Raw genomic sequence first — 17,366 nt, 5'->3', positions numbered from 1 at the left:
TGTCACCCAGTCCCTCTGTCACCCAGCCCTCTGTCACCCAGTCACTCTGTCACCCAGTCACTCTGTCACCCTGTCCCTCTGTCACCCAGTCCTCTGTCACCCAGTCACTCTGTCACCCAGTCCTCTGTCACCCAGTCACTCTGTCACCCAGTCCTCTGTCACCCAGTCCTCTGTCACCCAGTCACTCTGTCACCCAGTCACTCTGTCAGCCAGTCCCTCTGTCAGCCAGTCCCTCTGTCACCCAGTCACCCAGTCCCTCTGTCACCCAGTCCCTCTGTCACCCAGTCCCTCTGTCACCCAGCCACTCTGTCACCCAGTCACTCTGTCAGTGTCACCCAGCCACTCTGTCACCCAGTCCCTCTGTCACCCAGCCCTCTGTCACCCAGTCCCTCTGTCACCCAGTCACTCTGTCAGTGTCACCCAGTCACTCTGTCACCCAGTCACTCTGTCACCCTGTCCCTCTGTCACCCAGTCCCTCTGTCACCCAGTCCCTCTGTCACCCAGTCACTCTGTCACCCAGTCACTCTGTCACCCAGTCACTCTGTCACCCTGTCCCTCTGTCACCCAGTCCTCTGTCACCCAGTCACTCTGTCACCCAGTCCTCTGTCACCCAGTCACTCTGTCACCCAGTCCTCTGTCACCCAGTCCTCTGTCACCCAGTCACTCTGTCAGCCAGTCCCTCTGTCACCCAGTCACCCAGTCCCTCTGTCACCCAGTCCCTCTGTCACCCAGTCCCTCTGTCACCCAGTCCCTCTGTCACCCTGTCCCTCTGTCACCCTGTCACCCAGTCCCTCTGTCACCCAGTCCCTCTGTCACCCAGTCCCTCTGTCACCCAGTCCCTCTGTCACCCTGTCCCTCTGTCACCCTGTCACCCAGTCCCTCTGTCACCCAGTCCCTCTGTCACCCAGTCCCTCTGTCACCCGGTCACTCTGTCCCTCTGTCACCCAGTCCCTCTGTCACCCAGTCCCTCTGTCACCCAGTCCCTCTGTCACCCAGTCACTCTGTCACCCAGCCCTCCGTCACCCAGTCACTCTGTCACCCAGTCACTCTGTCACCCTGTCCCTCTGTCACCCAGCTCTCCGTCACCCAGCTCCTCTGTCACCCAGTCCCTCTGTCACCCAGTCCCTCTGTCACCCAGTCCCTCTGTCACCCCAGCTCTCCGTCACCCAGCTCTCCGTCACCCAGCTCTCCGTCACCCAGCTCTCCGTCACCCAGCTCTCCGGTCCCTCTGTCACCCAGTCCCTCTGTCACCCAGTCCCTCTGTCACCCAGTCCCTCTGTCACCCAGTCCCTCTGTCACCCTGTCCCTCTGTCACCCAGCTCTCCGTCACCCAGCTCTCCGTCACCCAGCTCCTCTGTCACCCAGCTCCTCTGTCACCCAGCTCCTCTGTCACCCAGTCCCTCTGTCACCCAGTCCCTCTGTCACCCAGTCCCTCTGTCACCCAGTCCCTCTGTCACCCAGTCCCTCTGTCACTCTGTTACCCAGTCACTCTGTCACCCAGTCCCTCTGTCACCCTGTCCCTCTGTCACCCCAGCTCCTCTGTCACCCAGTCCCTCTGTCACCCAGTCCCTCTGTCACCCAGTCCCTCTGTCACCCCAGCTCTCCGTCACCCAGCTCTCCGTCACCCAGCTCTCCGTCACCCAGCTCTCCGGTCCCTCTGTCACCCAGTCCCTCTGTCACCCAGTCCCTCTGTCACCCAGTCCCTCTGTCACCCAGTCCCTGGCTGTCACCCAGCTCTCCGTCACCCAGCTCTCCGTCACCCAGCCCTCCGTCACCCAGCCCTCCGTCACCCAGCCCCCTGTCACCCAGCCCTCTGTCACCCAGCTCTCCATCACCCAGTCCTAAGTCACCCAGCTCTCCGTCACCCAGCCCTCCGTCACCCTGTCCCCTGTCACCCAGTCCTCTGTCACCCTGCCCTCTGTCACCCAGCCCTCTGTCACCCAGCCCTCTGTCACCCAGTCCTCTGTCACCCAGTCCTCTGTCACCCAGTCCTCTGTCACCCAGTCCCCTGTCACCCAATCCCCTGTCACCCAGCCCTCTGTCACCCAGTCCCTCTGTCACCCAGTCCCTCTGTCACCCAGTCACTCTGTCACCCAGTCACTCCATCACCCAGTCACTCCGTCACCCAGCTCTCCGTCACCCAGCTCTCCGTCACCCAGCTCTCCGTCACCCAGTCCCTCTGTCACCCAGCTCTCCGTCACCCAGTCCCTCTGTCACCCAGCCTTCCGTCACCCAGCTCTCCGTCACCCAGCTCCTCTGTCACCCAGTCCCTCTGTCACCCAGTCCCTCTGTCACCCAGTCCCTCTGTCACCCAGTCCCTCTGTCACCCAGTCCCTCTGTCACCCAGTCCCTCTGTCACCCAGTCCCTCTGTCACCCTGTCCCTCTGTCACCCTGTCCCTCTGTCACCCAGCTCTCCGTCACCCAGCTCTCCGTCACCCAGCTCCTCTGTCACCCAGCTCTCCGTCACCCAGCTCCTCTGTCACCCAGCTCCTCTGTCACCCAGCTCCTCTGTCACCCAGTCCCTCTGTCACCCCAGCTCTCCGTCACCCAGCTCTCCGTCACCCAGCTCTCCGGTCCCTCTGTCACCCAGTCCCTCTGTCACCCAGTCCCTCTGTCACCCAGTCCTCTGTCACCCTGTCACCCAGCCCTCTGTCACCCAGTCCTCTGTCACCCAGTCCCCTGTCACCCTGTCCCCTGTCACCCACTCCCCTGTCACCCACTCCCCTGTCACCCAGCCCTCTGTCACCCAGCCCTCTGTCACCCAGCCCCCTGTCACCCAGCCCTCTGTCACCCAGCCCTCTGTCACCCAGCCCCCTGTCACCCAGTCCTCTGTCACCCAGCCATCTGTCACCCAGCCATCTGTCACCCAGCCCTCTGTCACCCAGCCCTCTGTCACTCAGCCCTCTGTCACTCAGCCCTCTGTCACTCAGCCCTCTGTCACCCTGTCCCCTGTCACCCTGTCCCCTGTCACCCTGTCCCCTGTCACCCAGTCCTCTGTCACCCTGTCCCCTGTCACCCAGCCCTCCGTCACCCTGTCCCCTGTCACCCAGCCCTCTGTCACCCACCCCCCTGTCACTCAGCCCTCTGTCACTCAGCCCTCTGTCACCCAGCCCTCTGTCACCCTGTCACCCTGTCACCCTGTCCTCTGTCACCCAGTCCCCTGTCCCCCAGTCCTCTGTCACCCAGTCCCCTGTCACGAGCCCGCTGATTTCATGATACGCCCCTGCCCCCAAAACTGGCAAAAAAATATGTAAAAAAACGTATTTTTTTTGGGGGGGGGGGGGTGTCCCTGAATGGCAGTTTGGAAATGTGGTCACCCTATCTGCAGGGCAGTGGTGCATCATGGGAGATTGTGTTCCATCCGGGGGGGCCGAGATTCCCCGTCACTGGTATAGAACCCCCCGTGTTACGTTTTTATGGCGGTTTTTGAGTCACATGACCTATGAAAATCGCAACTCCATCACTTGTGTTTCCTGCGCTATTATCGGCGCCTTTCTCTAATTTATGGGAAAAATGTTTCTCAACTTCCAGGAATCCTCCGAGCAGGGAAGTGACGACCCGTACCATGTGATCGCTGTGACCAATCACAGGAGTGGAGGCTTTATTCCCACACACAAGACTCTTTCAAAGCCTCTGAGCTCCAGACCCCGATCCGGAAATGACAAAACCCGGATAAACCCCAAGACCTTCGTTATTTCTGGAGCCCCCCTCTCTCTCCCCTCCCCTCCTCTCTCCCCTCCCTCCCTCTCCCCCCCTCTCTCCTCTCCCCCCCTCTCTCTCTCTCCCTCTCTCTCCTTCTCTCTCCTCCCTCTCTCTCTCTCTCTCTCCCCCCCCCCCCCTCTCCCTCTCTCTCCCCCCCCTCCCCCCCCCCTCCCCCCGTCCGTCCCCTCCCTCTCTCTCCCTCCCTCCCCCTCTCTCCCCCTCCCTCTCCCCCCCCCCCCTCCCCCCTCTCTCTCTCCCCCCTCTGTCTCCCCCCTCTCTCTCCCCTCTCTCCCTCCCCCCTCTCCCTCTCCCTCCCTCCTCTCCCTCTCTCCTCCTCCCTCCCCCTCTCCATCTCCCCCTCCCTCCCCCTCTCCATCTCCCTCCCCCTCTCCCTCCCCTCCCCCCCCCATCCCCTCCCTCTCCGTCCGTCCCCTCCCTCTCTCCTCCCCTTTCCCCTCCCTCCCCCCTCCGTCCCCTCCCTCCCCCTCTCTCCCCCCCTCTCCCCCCCATCCCCTCCCTCTCCGTCCGTCCCCTCCCTCTCTCCTCCCCTTTCCCCTCCCTCCCCCCTCCGTCCCCTCCCCCCCCCTCTCTCCCTCCCTCCCCCCCTTCCCCCCCCCCTCCCTCTCTCTCCCCCCTCCGTCCTCTCTCCCTCCCTCTCTCCCCCCTTTCCCCTCCCCTCCCTCTCTCCCCCCTTTCCCCTCCCCCCTCTCTCCCTCCCCCTCTCCCTCCCTCCATCTCCCTCCCCCTCTCCCTCCCCTGCCTCTCTCCCTCCCCCCTCCTCCTCCCTCCCCCTCCCCTCCCCCTCTCCCTCCCCTCCCTCTCCCCCCTCTCTCCCCTCCCCCCTCCTTCCCTCTCCCTCCCCCTCTCCCTCCCCTCTCCCTCCCCCTCTCCCTCCCCTCCTCCCTCCCTCTCCCCCTTCCTCCCTCTCTCCCCCTCCCCCTTCCTCCCTCTCTCCCCCCTCTCCCTCTCTCCCCCCCTCCCTCACCCCCTCTCTCCCTCCCCTCCCCCTCTCTCTCCCCCCCTCTCCCTCCCCCTCTCTCCCTCCCCCTCTCTCCCTCTCCCTCCCCCCTCCCTCTCCCCCTCTCTCCCTCCCTCCCCCCCCTCCCTTCCTCTCTCTCCCCCCTCCCTCTCTCTCCCTCCCCCCCCCTCCCTCTCCCTCCCCTCTCCCTCCCTCTCCCTCCCCTCTCCCTCCCTCCCCCTCCTTCTCTCCCCCTCCTTCTCCCCCCCCTCCCTCTCTCCCCGCCTAAAATGAAGACACAGTTTTATCTCGCTGTATTTCCTCCGTGCAACTTATACCATCCAAGTGACAGATATGTCAGTAAAAAGGGTCCCTCCCCCTCCTACAAATGACCCAATCCGGTGTAAACAACCTCTCAGTGGCACACAAAGCCATGTGGACTTTCACCTGTGATCAGCTGCGGTCATTTTAAATTGGATCAGCATGAAAAGAGCTTTCCTGGAGCATTTCAGTCCCTGGTAGTGCAACTGAAGCAAACAGTCACCTGTGGGTGGCGCTGTCTCTGGGATCTCCGTTGTGGACGGATCAGGACGTCACTTCAAACTGCAGGAAACTGGTCAAAAAGACCGAGAGGCCTACAGCAACCAATGAGCACACAGTGGTTGGAGAAGGCGGGGAATGTCCACCAATGAGCACACAGTGGTTGGAGAAGAAGGCAGGGAATGTCCACCAATGAGCACACAGTGGTTGGAGCAGAAGGCGGGGAATGTCCACCAATGAGCACACAGTGGTTGGAGCAGAAGGCGGGGAATGTCCACCAATGAGCACACAGTGGTTGGAGCAGAAGGCGGGGAATGTCCACCAATGAGCACACAGTGGTTGGAGCAGAAGGCGGGGAATGTCCACCAATGAGCACACAGTGGTTGGAGAAGGCGGGGAATGTCCACCAATGAGCACACAGTGGTTGGAGCAGAAGGCGGGGAATGTCCACCAATGAGCACACATTGGAACTTGCAGATTGGCTCCCGCTGTGTCCAATCAAAGCGGGAGCGGGTCTACTGAGCGCGAGCCCCAGAACCACCAAACCTGGTACAGGTACGTGATCTCACACGGGAGGGCCGCAGTAGATCTACATGTGATGGGCCATAAATGGTTACCTCACACGTGGATCAAAATAAATACAACTCAATTTTCAGGTATTGTACATAATATAGAGGATAGACGTGGGCTGTCCCACCATGGCATATCACAGGGGGGGCATTCTGTGCACCCCTAAATTCTTCGATTATGGACTCCTCCCCCTTGGGTATGGAGATAATTGACGTGTTCATATATAAAAAGATCTTTTACAGTAAGAAGCAGATTAGGACTTTGTGTCCCAGACAGACGTTGTGGTTGAACTTCAGATTAATATCGAAATGTGAAGAAGTCTTCAATGAAACCCGTTCCTCCGATTTCCTTCCTCACTGGTTAGTAAATCCGGCATTAGTACTGCAGCACTGGGACCACTTCTCTTTTCTATAGACGATGATATCCCGAGCGTGTCGCAGGCCTTCCTTGTGGTTGTGTCTTCACCACACGTCGTCTACTTGAGTCTACACCACGCGTCGTCCATTAGAGTCCTCACCACACGTCGTCTACTTCTGGCCAGGCTGCCTCTCGGTAAACAAGTTCCGCTTTCTCTAGTCTGCGAGTTCCGAGGCTTTTTACCGAGAGGCCCGCTACATAAAATTACAGTGAAGCATAAAGTTAGGTCAAGACAATAAGGGGTCCTACAATATCCTCGGGATTCATGCGAAGCTCGGATCTGACACATCGCTGAGATAAAGGCCAAGGAAGCTCAATATTTGATATGGAGGAATATTAGCTGGATTACAACATACAGAAGCCAAAGATCGGGGGATGGAGGAATGCAGAGAACTGTGCTCAATTTAATTGAGGATTGAAAAATATATAGTATACATCACCATAGAACAGTGGTCTCCAAACTGCAGCCCTCTGCCAGCTGTTATGGTGCCCCAGGGGGTCAGATTTCTAGTGGCACACAATTCCTCCTACCGACACCATCCATGGTGCACCATTCCTCCCTCACTTTTACTGACCAAGCCTGACACATTGTTTATTCACACTGGTCTTATGGATGCCCTCCCCATAGTGAGGAGCCCCCCTGGTCTTATGGATGCCATCCCCATGGCGAGGAGCCCCCCTGGTCTTATGGATGCCATCCCCATAGTGAGGAGCCCCCTGGTCTTATGGATGCCCCCTCCCATAGTGAGGAGCCCCCTGGTCTTATGGATGCCCTCTCCCCATAGTGAGGAGCCCCCCCTGGTCTTATGGATGCCCTCCCCATAGCGAGGGGCCCCCCTGGTCTTATGGATGCCCCCTCCCATAGCGAGGGGCCCCCCTGGTCTTATGGATGCCCCCTCCCATAGCGAGGGGCCCCCCTGGTCTTATGGATGCCCCCTCCCATAGCGAGGAGCCCCCCTGGTCTTATGGATGCCCCCTCCCATAGCGAGGGGCCCCCCTGGTCTTATGGATGCCCCCTCCCATAGCGAGGGGCCCCCCTGGTCTTATGGATGCCCCCTCCCATAGCGAGGGGCCCCCCTGGTCTTATGGATGTGTCCCGAGTTGGAGCTTGGCTCTATGTCTGACCTGTCAGATCTGTGAACTGCTCTAAATTTATATCCATTTCTTTCACCGGCACCCTGAATCATGTTCTCTTCAGGTTTTGGATTCCATTGCATCCTCCTGGGGGAGATCATCTCCTGTTGTGCCCGACAATCACCTGGACGGGGGGGGGGGGGGGGGGGGATCTTTTATGGTGGGAATCCAAGTGATCCACCCTCTTTGATAGAGCCATAATCCCACTGTTGGGTCTTCCCTTGACTCCCTGGTCAAATGGGTGCCCCTCCTGTAGTGAAGCCCCCTGGTCTGAATGTGTACAGAGTTTGAGGAGCCCCGGGGGGGGGATCTTCCATAGTGGGAGTCCAAGCGATCTACCCTCCGTGACAGAACCATGTTCCCACTGTTGGAGGGTTTTCCCGTTCTAGCCAATCACCAGAAACCTCCCGACCTAGGACAGCCTACAAAACCCTTACAGGGGTCCTAACCCTTCACTACTCCCAGAACTTGAAGACCATTTATAACCCAGGATATGCATCTCAGCCTGTAGACACCTACCTTGTGTGGACATGGTGGTGACTTAGCAGTCTATGGAGGTCCATCCATCACACGATTTCACAATCCCATTTGTATTTAGCCCCCCCCCATGCACTGAGAGGACCCCCCCAAACCATCATTGGTGGACCTGATCCTGCACAGCCCAAGTCATATGAATGGCCATGCATGTCCTCAGACAGGTCCTACTACGCCCTCGAGTGACCTCATGCGCCCCACCCCCTCATACGCCCCACCCCCTCATAAACACCAATACCAAATGGTTAATATTTTAAACTTTTATTGAAAAAAAAAAGTTATTTACAAAATAGACTAAAAATGCAAAAATACTCATCATATACATATGAAGGCCGAGAGGTCACCGGGGACCCTCACCGTATACCGGGATAAAAGATCAGATACCAACCCCCTCCCCCCACCCCCCCCATATATAATTAGAACAGACCAGTTACATTTCATAAGACACAATGGTGCAAAGTTACTCTGAAGCGAGGAGTTAAGCGCTCGGCTCCGTACTCCGTGTGACCACACAATTTACAGTCCTGGAAAGGCAGAACAAATATGGCGTCCGCCCGTCGTCTCCACACCGCAGAGGAGAAACCATGGCGGCTCACCGCCTCTGCTCAGGAATCCTTCATTATGGAAGTGTGGAGTCAGATGGAAGCCGGCAAGACACCACTTCAGCCACGCCTTGAGGTCAGACATATTCCTTGCCACCCGCTGATGAAGCCTTGGTCCGCGCTCCTCCCGTCTTTGGGTAACCTTTGGTGGCGTAGCCAGTAGTTTTCCGGGGACACGAGCAGGCCAGGAGAGCACCACCAATCAGGGTCAAGAATGAGCCAGCCCAGCCAAGGAATACGCCGGCACCAAATTCATACCTGGAGGAGGGAATTGGAGAACGTTAAAAGAAATCATGTGTTGGGTTCTCGCTAAACCACCTATGGAGGTCCACCCACCAATAAAATTCCACCCACCACCACCTATGGAGGTCCACCCCCCACCTATGGAGGTCCACCCACCACCACCAATAAAGGTCCACCCACCCATAAAGGTCCAACCCCCCCACCACCACTGGAGGTCCCCCACCCACCCATAAAGGTCCAACCCCCCCCCCACTGGAGGTCCACCCACCCACCACCCTATGGAGGTCCACCCACCCACCACCCTATGGAGGTCCACCCACCCACCACCCTATGGAGGTCCACCCACCCACCTATGGAGGTCCACCCACCCACCTATGGAGGTCCACCCACCTATGGAGGTCCACCCACCACCAATAAAGGTCCACCCACCCATAAAGGTCCAACCCCCCCCCCCCCCCCCACCACCACTGGAGGTCCCCCACCCACCCACCACCAATGGAGGTCCACCCACCCACCAATGGAGGTCCACCCACCACCAATGGAGGCCCAGCAATACTGGAAGTGTCACTTACTTTGTATTCACGGGAGTCAGAGGGTTGTAGAAGTCTCGGATGATTTGATTTCCATACCAGGAGCAGGCAATGAGGGCCGCCAGACCTGCAGGGCAAGACAATATACTATAAGTAAAGGTTCCACAAAGATCTGCCCCTGCCAAAGACACCACAAAGACACCACAAAGACCTCTCCCCCAACAAAGCCAACTGCACAAATGCCCCCCCCGCCAACAAAGCCCCATGTCCCTTTCCAATAACCCTGTCAGAGACCTCCCAGACAAAGTCCCCACTGTAAAGGCCTCCACACCAAAAGTCTATGCCAGAAGGCTTCCCACCACAGAGACGCCTCTGCCAATATGGCCTGCGCCAAAAGCCCCCCTAGCCAACACCATAGAGCTCCCACCACTAAAATCCAGGGATATTCAATCAGTGGACCGTGAAGTATCTGAAGACCAACCAGGGCTTGGTATTGACGACAGGTCAGGGATATTCAATCAGTGGACCGCGAAGAATCTGAAGACCGATCTCAGCCAGGGCTTGGTATTGATGGCATAGGCCAGGGATATTCAATTAGTGGACCTCCAGCTGTTGCACAACTACAAGTCCCATGAGGCCTAGCAAGACCAAAAGCCACAAGCCTGACACCCAGAGGCATGATGGGACTTGTGCATCAGCTGGAGGTCCACCAATGAATATCCCCGACCTGCCATCAATACCAAGGCCTGGTTGTCAGTTTTCGGCTCGGAGTCAACATTTCCCCCCCCGGAGGTGCGAAAGGCTCCCTCCACCCAAACTCAAGTCTTGGTGTTCAATGGATGCCGAAACAGGCGAGGTTTCTTGTATCGGAGGCTCTGGTTATCTGTGCCAAGCCCCCCCCCCCCCCCATTATACCAAACCCACGTAGTGGGATCCCCCCCGTCCCTCCATGCCTTTAGCTAGAGATCCAACGCCTGGAAGAGTCACCCCAGAACCGCTGGGCATACCCCCCTCCATGAAAACAGATCCCAGCCTGGTACTTACCCCCCAGCAGGAAGATGAAGCCTCCGGTCATGGCGATCCGCGCCTTCTTCACCTTGTCATCACCCCCACATTTGGTGCACTTCATCCCCATGGTGGAGATGGCCATGCCGACGACCCCGAGAACAATGGAGAGCACCATGAGGGCGCGGGTGGCCTGCAGGGCAGCTGTGGAAAGAAGAGAAGATTAGAGTCGCCTTCAATACCCAGAGAACAAATCACCTTGCTTTTCATGCCACATACAGAGGATTCTCACAACAGCCAGGCAACCAGCATTTTACCAGAGAGGACGGTCCTCGCATTTCTGGTTTATAGTGTCTCTAGCCAAAACGTTCCCCCAGATTGAGTGGAATGATTGGAACTTGTGCCCTGATTGTCAAGGAATGGGAAAGAACAGGAAGTGGGGGAAATGCACCTGGGGAATTTGTCACTTCCTGTTGGGTCTCTGGGACAGGAAATGAAGGGAAATCTCCAATAGGACAAAAGCAGGCAGAGCTACCAACTTCTCTCCAACCACCACAAGCTTTGTCCCGTTACACTTTATAGTACTTCAACGTCCAGCACCCCCTGGGGGGGGGGGGCGAATGTTAACAGCTTCTGCCTTAAGCCCCCCCCCCCCCAGTGCAAGTTGAAGCCCACTCTAATGGCTGCCAGAACACAACGCTATAGGAGAGCCTCATCTGTAGACTATCTGAAGGCCACAGACCAGCAATACAAGGACACCATTATGGCCTCCACCGGCACCCCATAAACACCATTATGGCTTCAATAAGGACACCATTTTGGCAACCACAGGGACCAATTATGCCTCCACCGGCACCCCGTTATGGCCCCACAAACACTATTATGGCCTCCACCAGCACTCCAAGGACACCATTATGGCCTCAATAAGGACACCATTTTGGCAACCACAAGGACCAATTATGGCCTACACTGGCACCCCATTATGGCCCCATGAACCTAACACCATTATGGTCCCTACCAGCACCCAAGAACCCCATTGGCACCCCAAGGACACCATTATGGCCTCAACCAGCACTCCCAAGGGGGACCCCTTTATAACCCTCATCTGAAATGAGAACATTTGCCGCCATTACGGGAAATCTCTGGACAGTAGAGTGATGATGTCCATGTTCTTCTGGCCTGTACAGGTATAACCCTCCCAAGGACGGGGGTGACGGGGGGGGGGGGATGCTTTCTGTGGATCACATTACAGGAGATCAGGTGAGCGATCTATCCCATCCCCCTCCCACCAGGAGAGCCTTGAAGCCACCATACCTGGGCCTGCCTAATCCTGTCCTCTGCAGCCAGCAAATTCCTCACCGCAGGAGGAGAAAATAAAACAAACCTCCTCCTCCGAGCGCCGACACTACGCCACCGATATCTGCCTGAACATCTCATCTTCCTCATACAACGCTACGGCCCACGCCACCGATATCTGCCTGAACATCTCACCTTCCTCATACAACGCTACGGCTCACGCCACCGACATTCTTCCCTGCCACACCCACCGATCAACCAGAACATTAATCATTTGGTGACAATGACATCTGAAAGTGGGTGGGATACATGAGACAGCAAGTGAACATGTTGTCCCTGAAGTTGGTGATAGTTTTGTTGTGTATTGGGCCGTGTAGCCAGACCAGTCAGGGTGTCCGCAGCTAAAAAGCGCCTCCAATGGGCACATGAGCCTCAGAACTGGACCACAAAGCGATGGAAGAAGGTGGCCTTGGTCTCCAAATCTCCATTCAAATTGAGCATCTGCTGGAGAAACGAGTCCAATCCATGGAGGCCCCGCCCCCCAGGATCTGCTACCGACACCACAGCATACCTTCAGAGGTCTAGTGGCGTCCAACTATGCCCAACCCCCAAAACCAAATAAAAGATGGTTGGCACTGGAAAGTACCTCCCCCACAGAAACCCCCCCCCCACCTCCACCAAAAATAGGCCCAAAAACGAGACAATCCACCATTCAGAACATCCAATTCTCGCTCAGCGAGATTCAACACACGGGACTGTCAGGGACCGTCTACAAGAACATCCGTCATCAAGGAAGGACAAAGGGGAGTTCCACCATCACTCATCAACCGCAACCCATCAACCTTGGAAGGATTCTCATCTTCTACCTTCCCAGAACAATCATTGCTCAAAGAGAAGGAGAGCCCCCATAGTGCTAGAGAAGAAGGAGAGCCCCCATAGTGCTAGAGAAGAAGGAGAGCCCCCATAGTGCTAGAGAAGAAGGAGAGCCCCCATAGTGCTAGAGAAGGAGAAGAGACCATAGTGCTAGAAAAGGAGAAGAGACCATAGTGCTAGAGAAGGAGGAGAGACCATAGTGCTAGAAAAGGAGAAGAGACCATAGTGCTAGAGAAGGAGGAGAGACCATAGTGCTAGAGAAGGAGGAGAGACCATAGTGCTAGAGAAGGAGGAGAGACCATAGTGCTAGAGAAGGAGGAGAGACCATAGTGCTAGAGAAGGAGGAGAGCTCAGTGCTAGAGAAGGAGGAGAGCTCAGTGCTAGAGAAGGAGAGCTCATAGTGCTCACCGCTGTCTATAGAAAGACTTCTAAATAAGAGGATTCCACTCATACTTCCTGGGGGGGGGGGGCTCTCAAGGGGGGGCACTCAGTATTAGGTGGGGGGGGGTCATAATGTTATGGCTGATCGGTGTGGGAGAGTCATGAACTGAGGAGCAGCTGGACATGAGCCATACTACATGTTGCTTGTACATGGTCCTCCTAAATGCACCCCTGCCCCCCCCCATACCACCGTAGTAACCCTGACCCACCAGAGAACAGACCACACAGCATCACCCCCCCCCCCCCCCAAGTGATACCCCTGAGCACAACACATGACCCCCCCCAGCACCCGACTACACAACCCCCTGTGCCTTGTCCCCCAAGCACATGCCACCCCCCCAGCACCAGACTACACTATGCCCCCCGCGCCATTAACCCCCCCCCCCCATACCTCCATCTGAGAACAGGCTGCCCTGTTCCACACACACTTTGTACAAGTCCCGTGTGCAGGCCGACCCCCTAACCCCCCGGGCCAGACCGTCTCCTCCAGATTGAATGACAGACAGGAGACTCCTTATCTGCGGCTTCACCGAGACGGAAAGTAACCGGAGAACCGTGCCGATCAATTATACAGAAGGTGGCTTTCCATAGACTCTGCACTATTCCGATCATATGGGGGGGGGGGGCCTGACCACAGGTACAGAGGGGGGACCCTCACCCCAGGTACAGAGGGGGACCCTCACCCCAGGTACAGAGGAGAGCCTGACCACAGGTACAGAGGGGGGACCCTCACCCCAGGTACAGAGGGGGACCCTGACCACACACCTGTACAATCAGATTGCACAGGTGTGTGGCCGCATCCCCCATACTACAAGAGGAAGGATAGTCTCCCTTCTCTCGCTGCAATATGAGGAGGGGGGGACATCTGTACAATCAGGTGTTGTACTACGCAGCAGTATATGGCGGAGATGAGTCAGCCGCCATTACAGGACAGGTAGGAGAGTCCCAGGTGACACAACAGTCACACCCTGAGGAGGGGGAGGGGCAGGCGGGGGAGGGGGGGGGGGGAGTTTCATAGAAACTGAAGAAAGAATGAGAGGTAAACACAGGAGGAAACTACAATCCCCCCCCTCCCCCCGCCGAACTTCCTCCTCCGTCCAACCCCGAGAACAAATAACCCCACGTCACCCCCGGGGGGGTCACCCCAAGAGACCGGCAATTGCTCCATTTCCTGCCCAATCACAAGGAAGCCTCAGGGCTCCCCACCCCCCCCCCCCCCCCCCCCAACAGGTCTCTGACGTAGCCTCCAATCAGCACACAGTATAGGAGGGTAGAGGGCCACACCGGAGTAGAAGGGCCCTGAAGTGGGCGTGGCTCACACCTTCTGTATTAGAGGCTCACGTGGCCGCCGCCCTCAGATAATGGGGGTTATCAGTCCTTTCACTGACTTATCAGCAGATAAGAGGTAACGGAAACGTCTGCACACCTGAGAACGCCACAGACACGCCAACCCTTCCCCCGGCTATAGGGGGCAACCTGGAGGGGCAACCTGGGGCTGGCAGCGAGCCGGGGACACAGTCAATGCCGGGAGGAGAGGTGGGGGGAGGAAAGTTCAACCTGAAACTGGTCTGACCGGTTCTCAGGAGCCAGAGAAAGCCGGCCACCGCCCAGCCAGCCCTCCGATCAACGTCTGATCGAGGGGAACTCAGGGGGGCCCCCAACGTCTGATCGAGGGGAACTCAGGGGGGCCCCCTAACCCACCAATGGGGGGCCTCACCTGGGAATACAACGTCTGATCGAGAGGAACTCAAGGGGGGCCCCTAAATCCACCATTGGGGGGCCTCACCTGGGAATACAATGTCTGACCGAGAGGAACTCAGGGGGGCCCCAAACCCAGCATTGGGGGGCCTCACCTGGGAATACAGCCAATACACCTGCCATACAATGAGCCAACCAACCAGCTCCACCCAACCGTACAATACAGCCAATACACCTGCCAAAGCCACGCCACCCAACAAGATTCAGCAAGTCACCGTACAATAAACCACCGTACTGCCAGCCGCACCCAACCAGATAGACCCAACCGTACAATCAGCCCCCGAACCAACCACATCCACCCAACTGTACAATAAACCACTATACAGCCAGCCCGAGCAACCAACCACACAATCAGCCCCACCGACCAACCAGATCCACCCAACCGTACAAAAGGCCAACGTACAGCCAGCCCCACCGACCAACCAGATCGAATCGTACAATCAGCGACCAACCAGCCCCACCCAACCGTACAATCGGCCACACTGTTATTTTACGGAGATTTATACGTGGTGTTCGGCATATTTGTCATAAGCACAGTAATTGGTAATTTATGGTTTTATTTAAAAATTAGAGCGCCTCCATTTCTTCATCAATCAGCCACATCCACCGACCAACCAGACCCACCCACCACACCTGCCATACAATGGGCTACCCACCCAGTCACCCCAACCACCCACCTCCACCATTGATGTCCCACCAATACTCAGGAGATAAATAATGAGGGGGGGACCTTGTACTGGGGTCCTGAAGGCCCTTATTGACCACCAGGGAAGGGTAGTAGTAGGTGCATGATGGGGGGGTGGAGGATGAGGGTATTAGTAGGTAGGGGATAGGAGTTGGCAGTAGTAGGATGGGTGAGTGATGGGAGTAGTAGTAGAGGGGTAGTAGGTGGATGATCAGAGTAGTAGATGGATGGTGACGAGTAGTAGATCAGGAGGGTGGATGGTGGGAGTAGTAGGTGGATGATCAGAGTAGTAGATCAGGAGGGTGGATGGTGGGAGTAGTAGGTGGATGATCAGAGTAGTAGATCAGGAGGGTGGATGGTGGGAGTAGTAGGTGGATGATCAGAGTAGTAGATCAGGAGGGTGGGAGTAGTAGATCAGGAGAGTGGATGGTGGGAGTAGTAGGTTTTGGATGATGGGATTGGTAGTACTCAGCACCTAGCTGTAGTAGGTGGGGAGATGATGAAAGTAGTAGATGTTGGGGGTTGATGATGCATGATGGGAGTAGTAGTACTCTGTCTAGCTGTAGGTGGGGGGTGATGGGAGTAGTAGTAGCACTCTACATCTAGCTGTAGTAGGTGGATGATGGGAATAGCAGGTGATGGGGATAGTAAGGAGGTGGTGGATGACAGGGAAAAGTAGTACATGGAGTGGATGATGGGAATACAGTAGTAGGTAGATGGAGTACTAGTAGGTAGGGGGTAGTAGTAGGTGGGGGGGTGGTGGATGATGGAAGTAGTAGGTAGGTGGAGGATGGGGTTAGTAGTAGGGAGGGGTAGTGGTAGGTGGGTGTAGTACTGACCATCAAGCTGTAGGGAGTCGTAGGTAGGTGGAGGATGGAAATAGTAGTGGGGGCAGTGGTAGGTGGGGGTAGTAGATGGGATTGGTAGTAGTACTGACCGTAGATGATGGGAGAGTAGTAGGTAGGTGGAGGATGGGGGGGTGATAGGTTGGTGGGGGGTGGATGATGGGGGTAGTAGTAGTACTGACCGTCGAGCTGTAGGAGGGAGTCGTAGGTAGGTGGAGGATGGGATTAGTAGTGGAGGGGGGGTGGATGATGGGGGTAGTAGTACTGACCGTCGAGCTGCAGGAGGGAGTCGTAGTAGGTGGGGGGGTGGATGATGGGGGTAGTAGTGGTAGGTTGGGGGGTAGATGTTGATGGGGGTAGTAGTAGTACTGACCGTCGAGCTGTAGGAGGGAGTAGGTAGGTGGAGGATGGGATTAGTAGTAGTACTGACCGTCGAGCTGGAGGAGGGAGTCGTAGTAGGTGGGGGGGTGGATGATGGGAGTAGTAGGTGGGGGGGTGGATGATGGGGGTAGTAGTACTGACCGTCGAGCTGGAGGAGGGAGTCGTAGGTAGGTGGAGGATGGGATTAGTAGTGGGGGGGATTATGGGGGGTAGTGGTAGGTGGGGGGTAGATGTTGGAGGGGGGTAGATGATGGGGGTAGTAGTAGTACTGACCGTCGAGCTGGAGGAGGGAGTCGTAGACCTTGCACTGGATCTGCCCGGTACTTTGGGTGACACAGGACATCCAGAGCCCCTGATAAATGGCCACCGCGGTGATAATGTTGTCCCCGGCGTACGATGACATCCTCCACTGCGGCATTATAGTCGCTGCGATCAGAGCGATCCATCCAATCAGAGCAAGGACGAATCCCAACATCTGTAACCCGGAGTTCGCCATCTTCACCTCCGACCGACCGACCGACTGATCTCACCTGAGCCCGACCGCCCCCTTATATACCGCCCCGCCCCTCCCTCTCCGCCCCTCCCCTCCCAGGTGAGAGAGAGAGTGACGTCACCAAAACTCATTTGCCGGTATCGGTGCTAAAAGAGTATCGGATGTGACTCACCGGAGACCCCCCGATCACCGATCCCTTCCGATCACCCCGACATTGTATCCGATAATATCACTGAGCCCCAGGAGCTGACACTCTAATGTCCCCTCCCCCCCATAATAATAACGATCTCAGGTTTTATTTATTTTCTCCATTTGTTTATTTTTTTATTAAATGTTTTTATTTTTATTTATTTCTATT

At 56.7% G+C, this 17,366-nt stretch overlaps 1 protein-coding gene across 1 annotated transcript; it reads right to left on the bottom strand.

Annotated features, from left to right (window-relative positions):
- Positions 1 to 8,272: 8,272 nt before the first annotated feature.
- CLDN7 (claudin 7) lies at positions 8,273 to 17,052 on the bottom strand. The gene is made up of 4 exons (XM_040334214.1): positions 16,789 to 17,052; positions 10,276 to 10,440; positions 9,274 to 9,358; positions 8,273 to 8,716 (listed from the first exon to the last, which is right to left on the bottom strand). Exons 1-4 carry the CDS (start codon positions 17,009 to 17,011, stop codon positions 8,536 to 8,538), a joined length of 654 nt encoding a protein of 217 aa, XP_040190148.1. The 5' UTR covers positions 17,012 to 17,052; the 3' UTR covers positions 8,273 to 8,535.
- Between the last annotated feature and the right edge of the window lie 314 nt (positions 17,053 to 17,366).

The sequence above is a fragment of the Rana temporaria genome, assembly GCF_905171775.1.
Source record: "Rana temporaria chromosome 3 unlocalized genomic scaffold, aRanTem1.1 chr3b, whole genome shotgun sequence".
Lineage (NCBI taxonomy): Eukaryota > Metazoa > Chordata > Amphibia > Anura > Ranidae > Rana > Rana temporaria.
The sequence above is the reverse complement of the archived record's forward strand: the minus strand, read 5'-3'. Positions and strand labels throughout refer to the sequence as shown.

Coding starts and splice junctions, on each gene's coding strand:
- CLDN7 (XM_040334214.1), bottom strand. CDS start 17,011: ATGGCGAACTCCGGGTTACAGATGTTGGGATTCGTCCTTGCTCTGATT. Junction 10,441..16,788: donor CTCCCTCCTCCAGCTCGACG/GTCAGTACTACT, acceptor TTCTTTCCACAG/CTGCCCTGCAGGCCACCCGC. Junction 9,359..10,275: donor CTTCATCTTCCTGCTGGGGG/GTAAGTACCAGG, acceptor CTTGCCCTGCAG/GTCTGGCGGCCCTCATTGCC.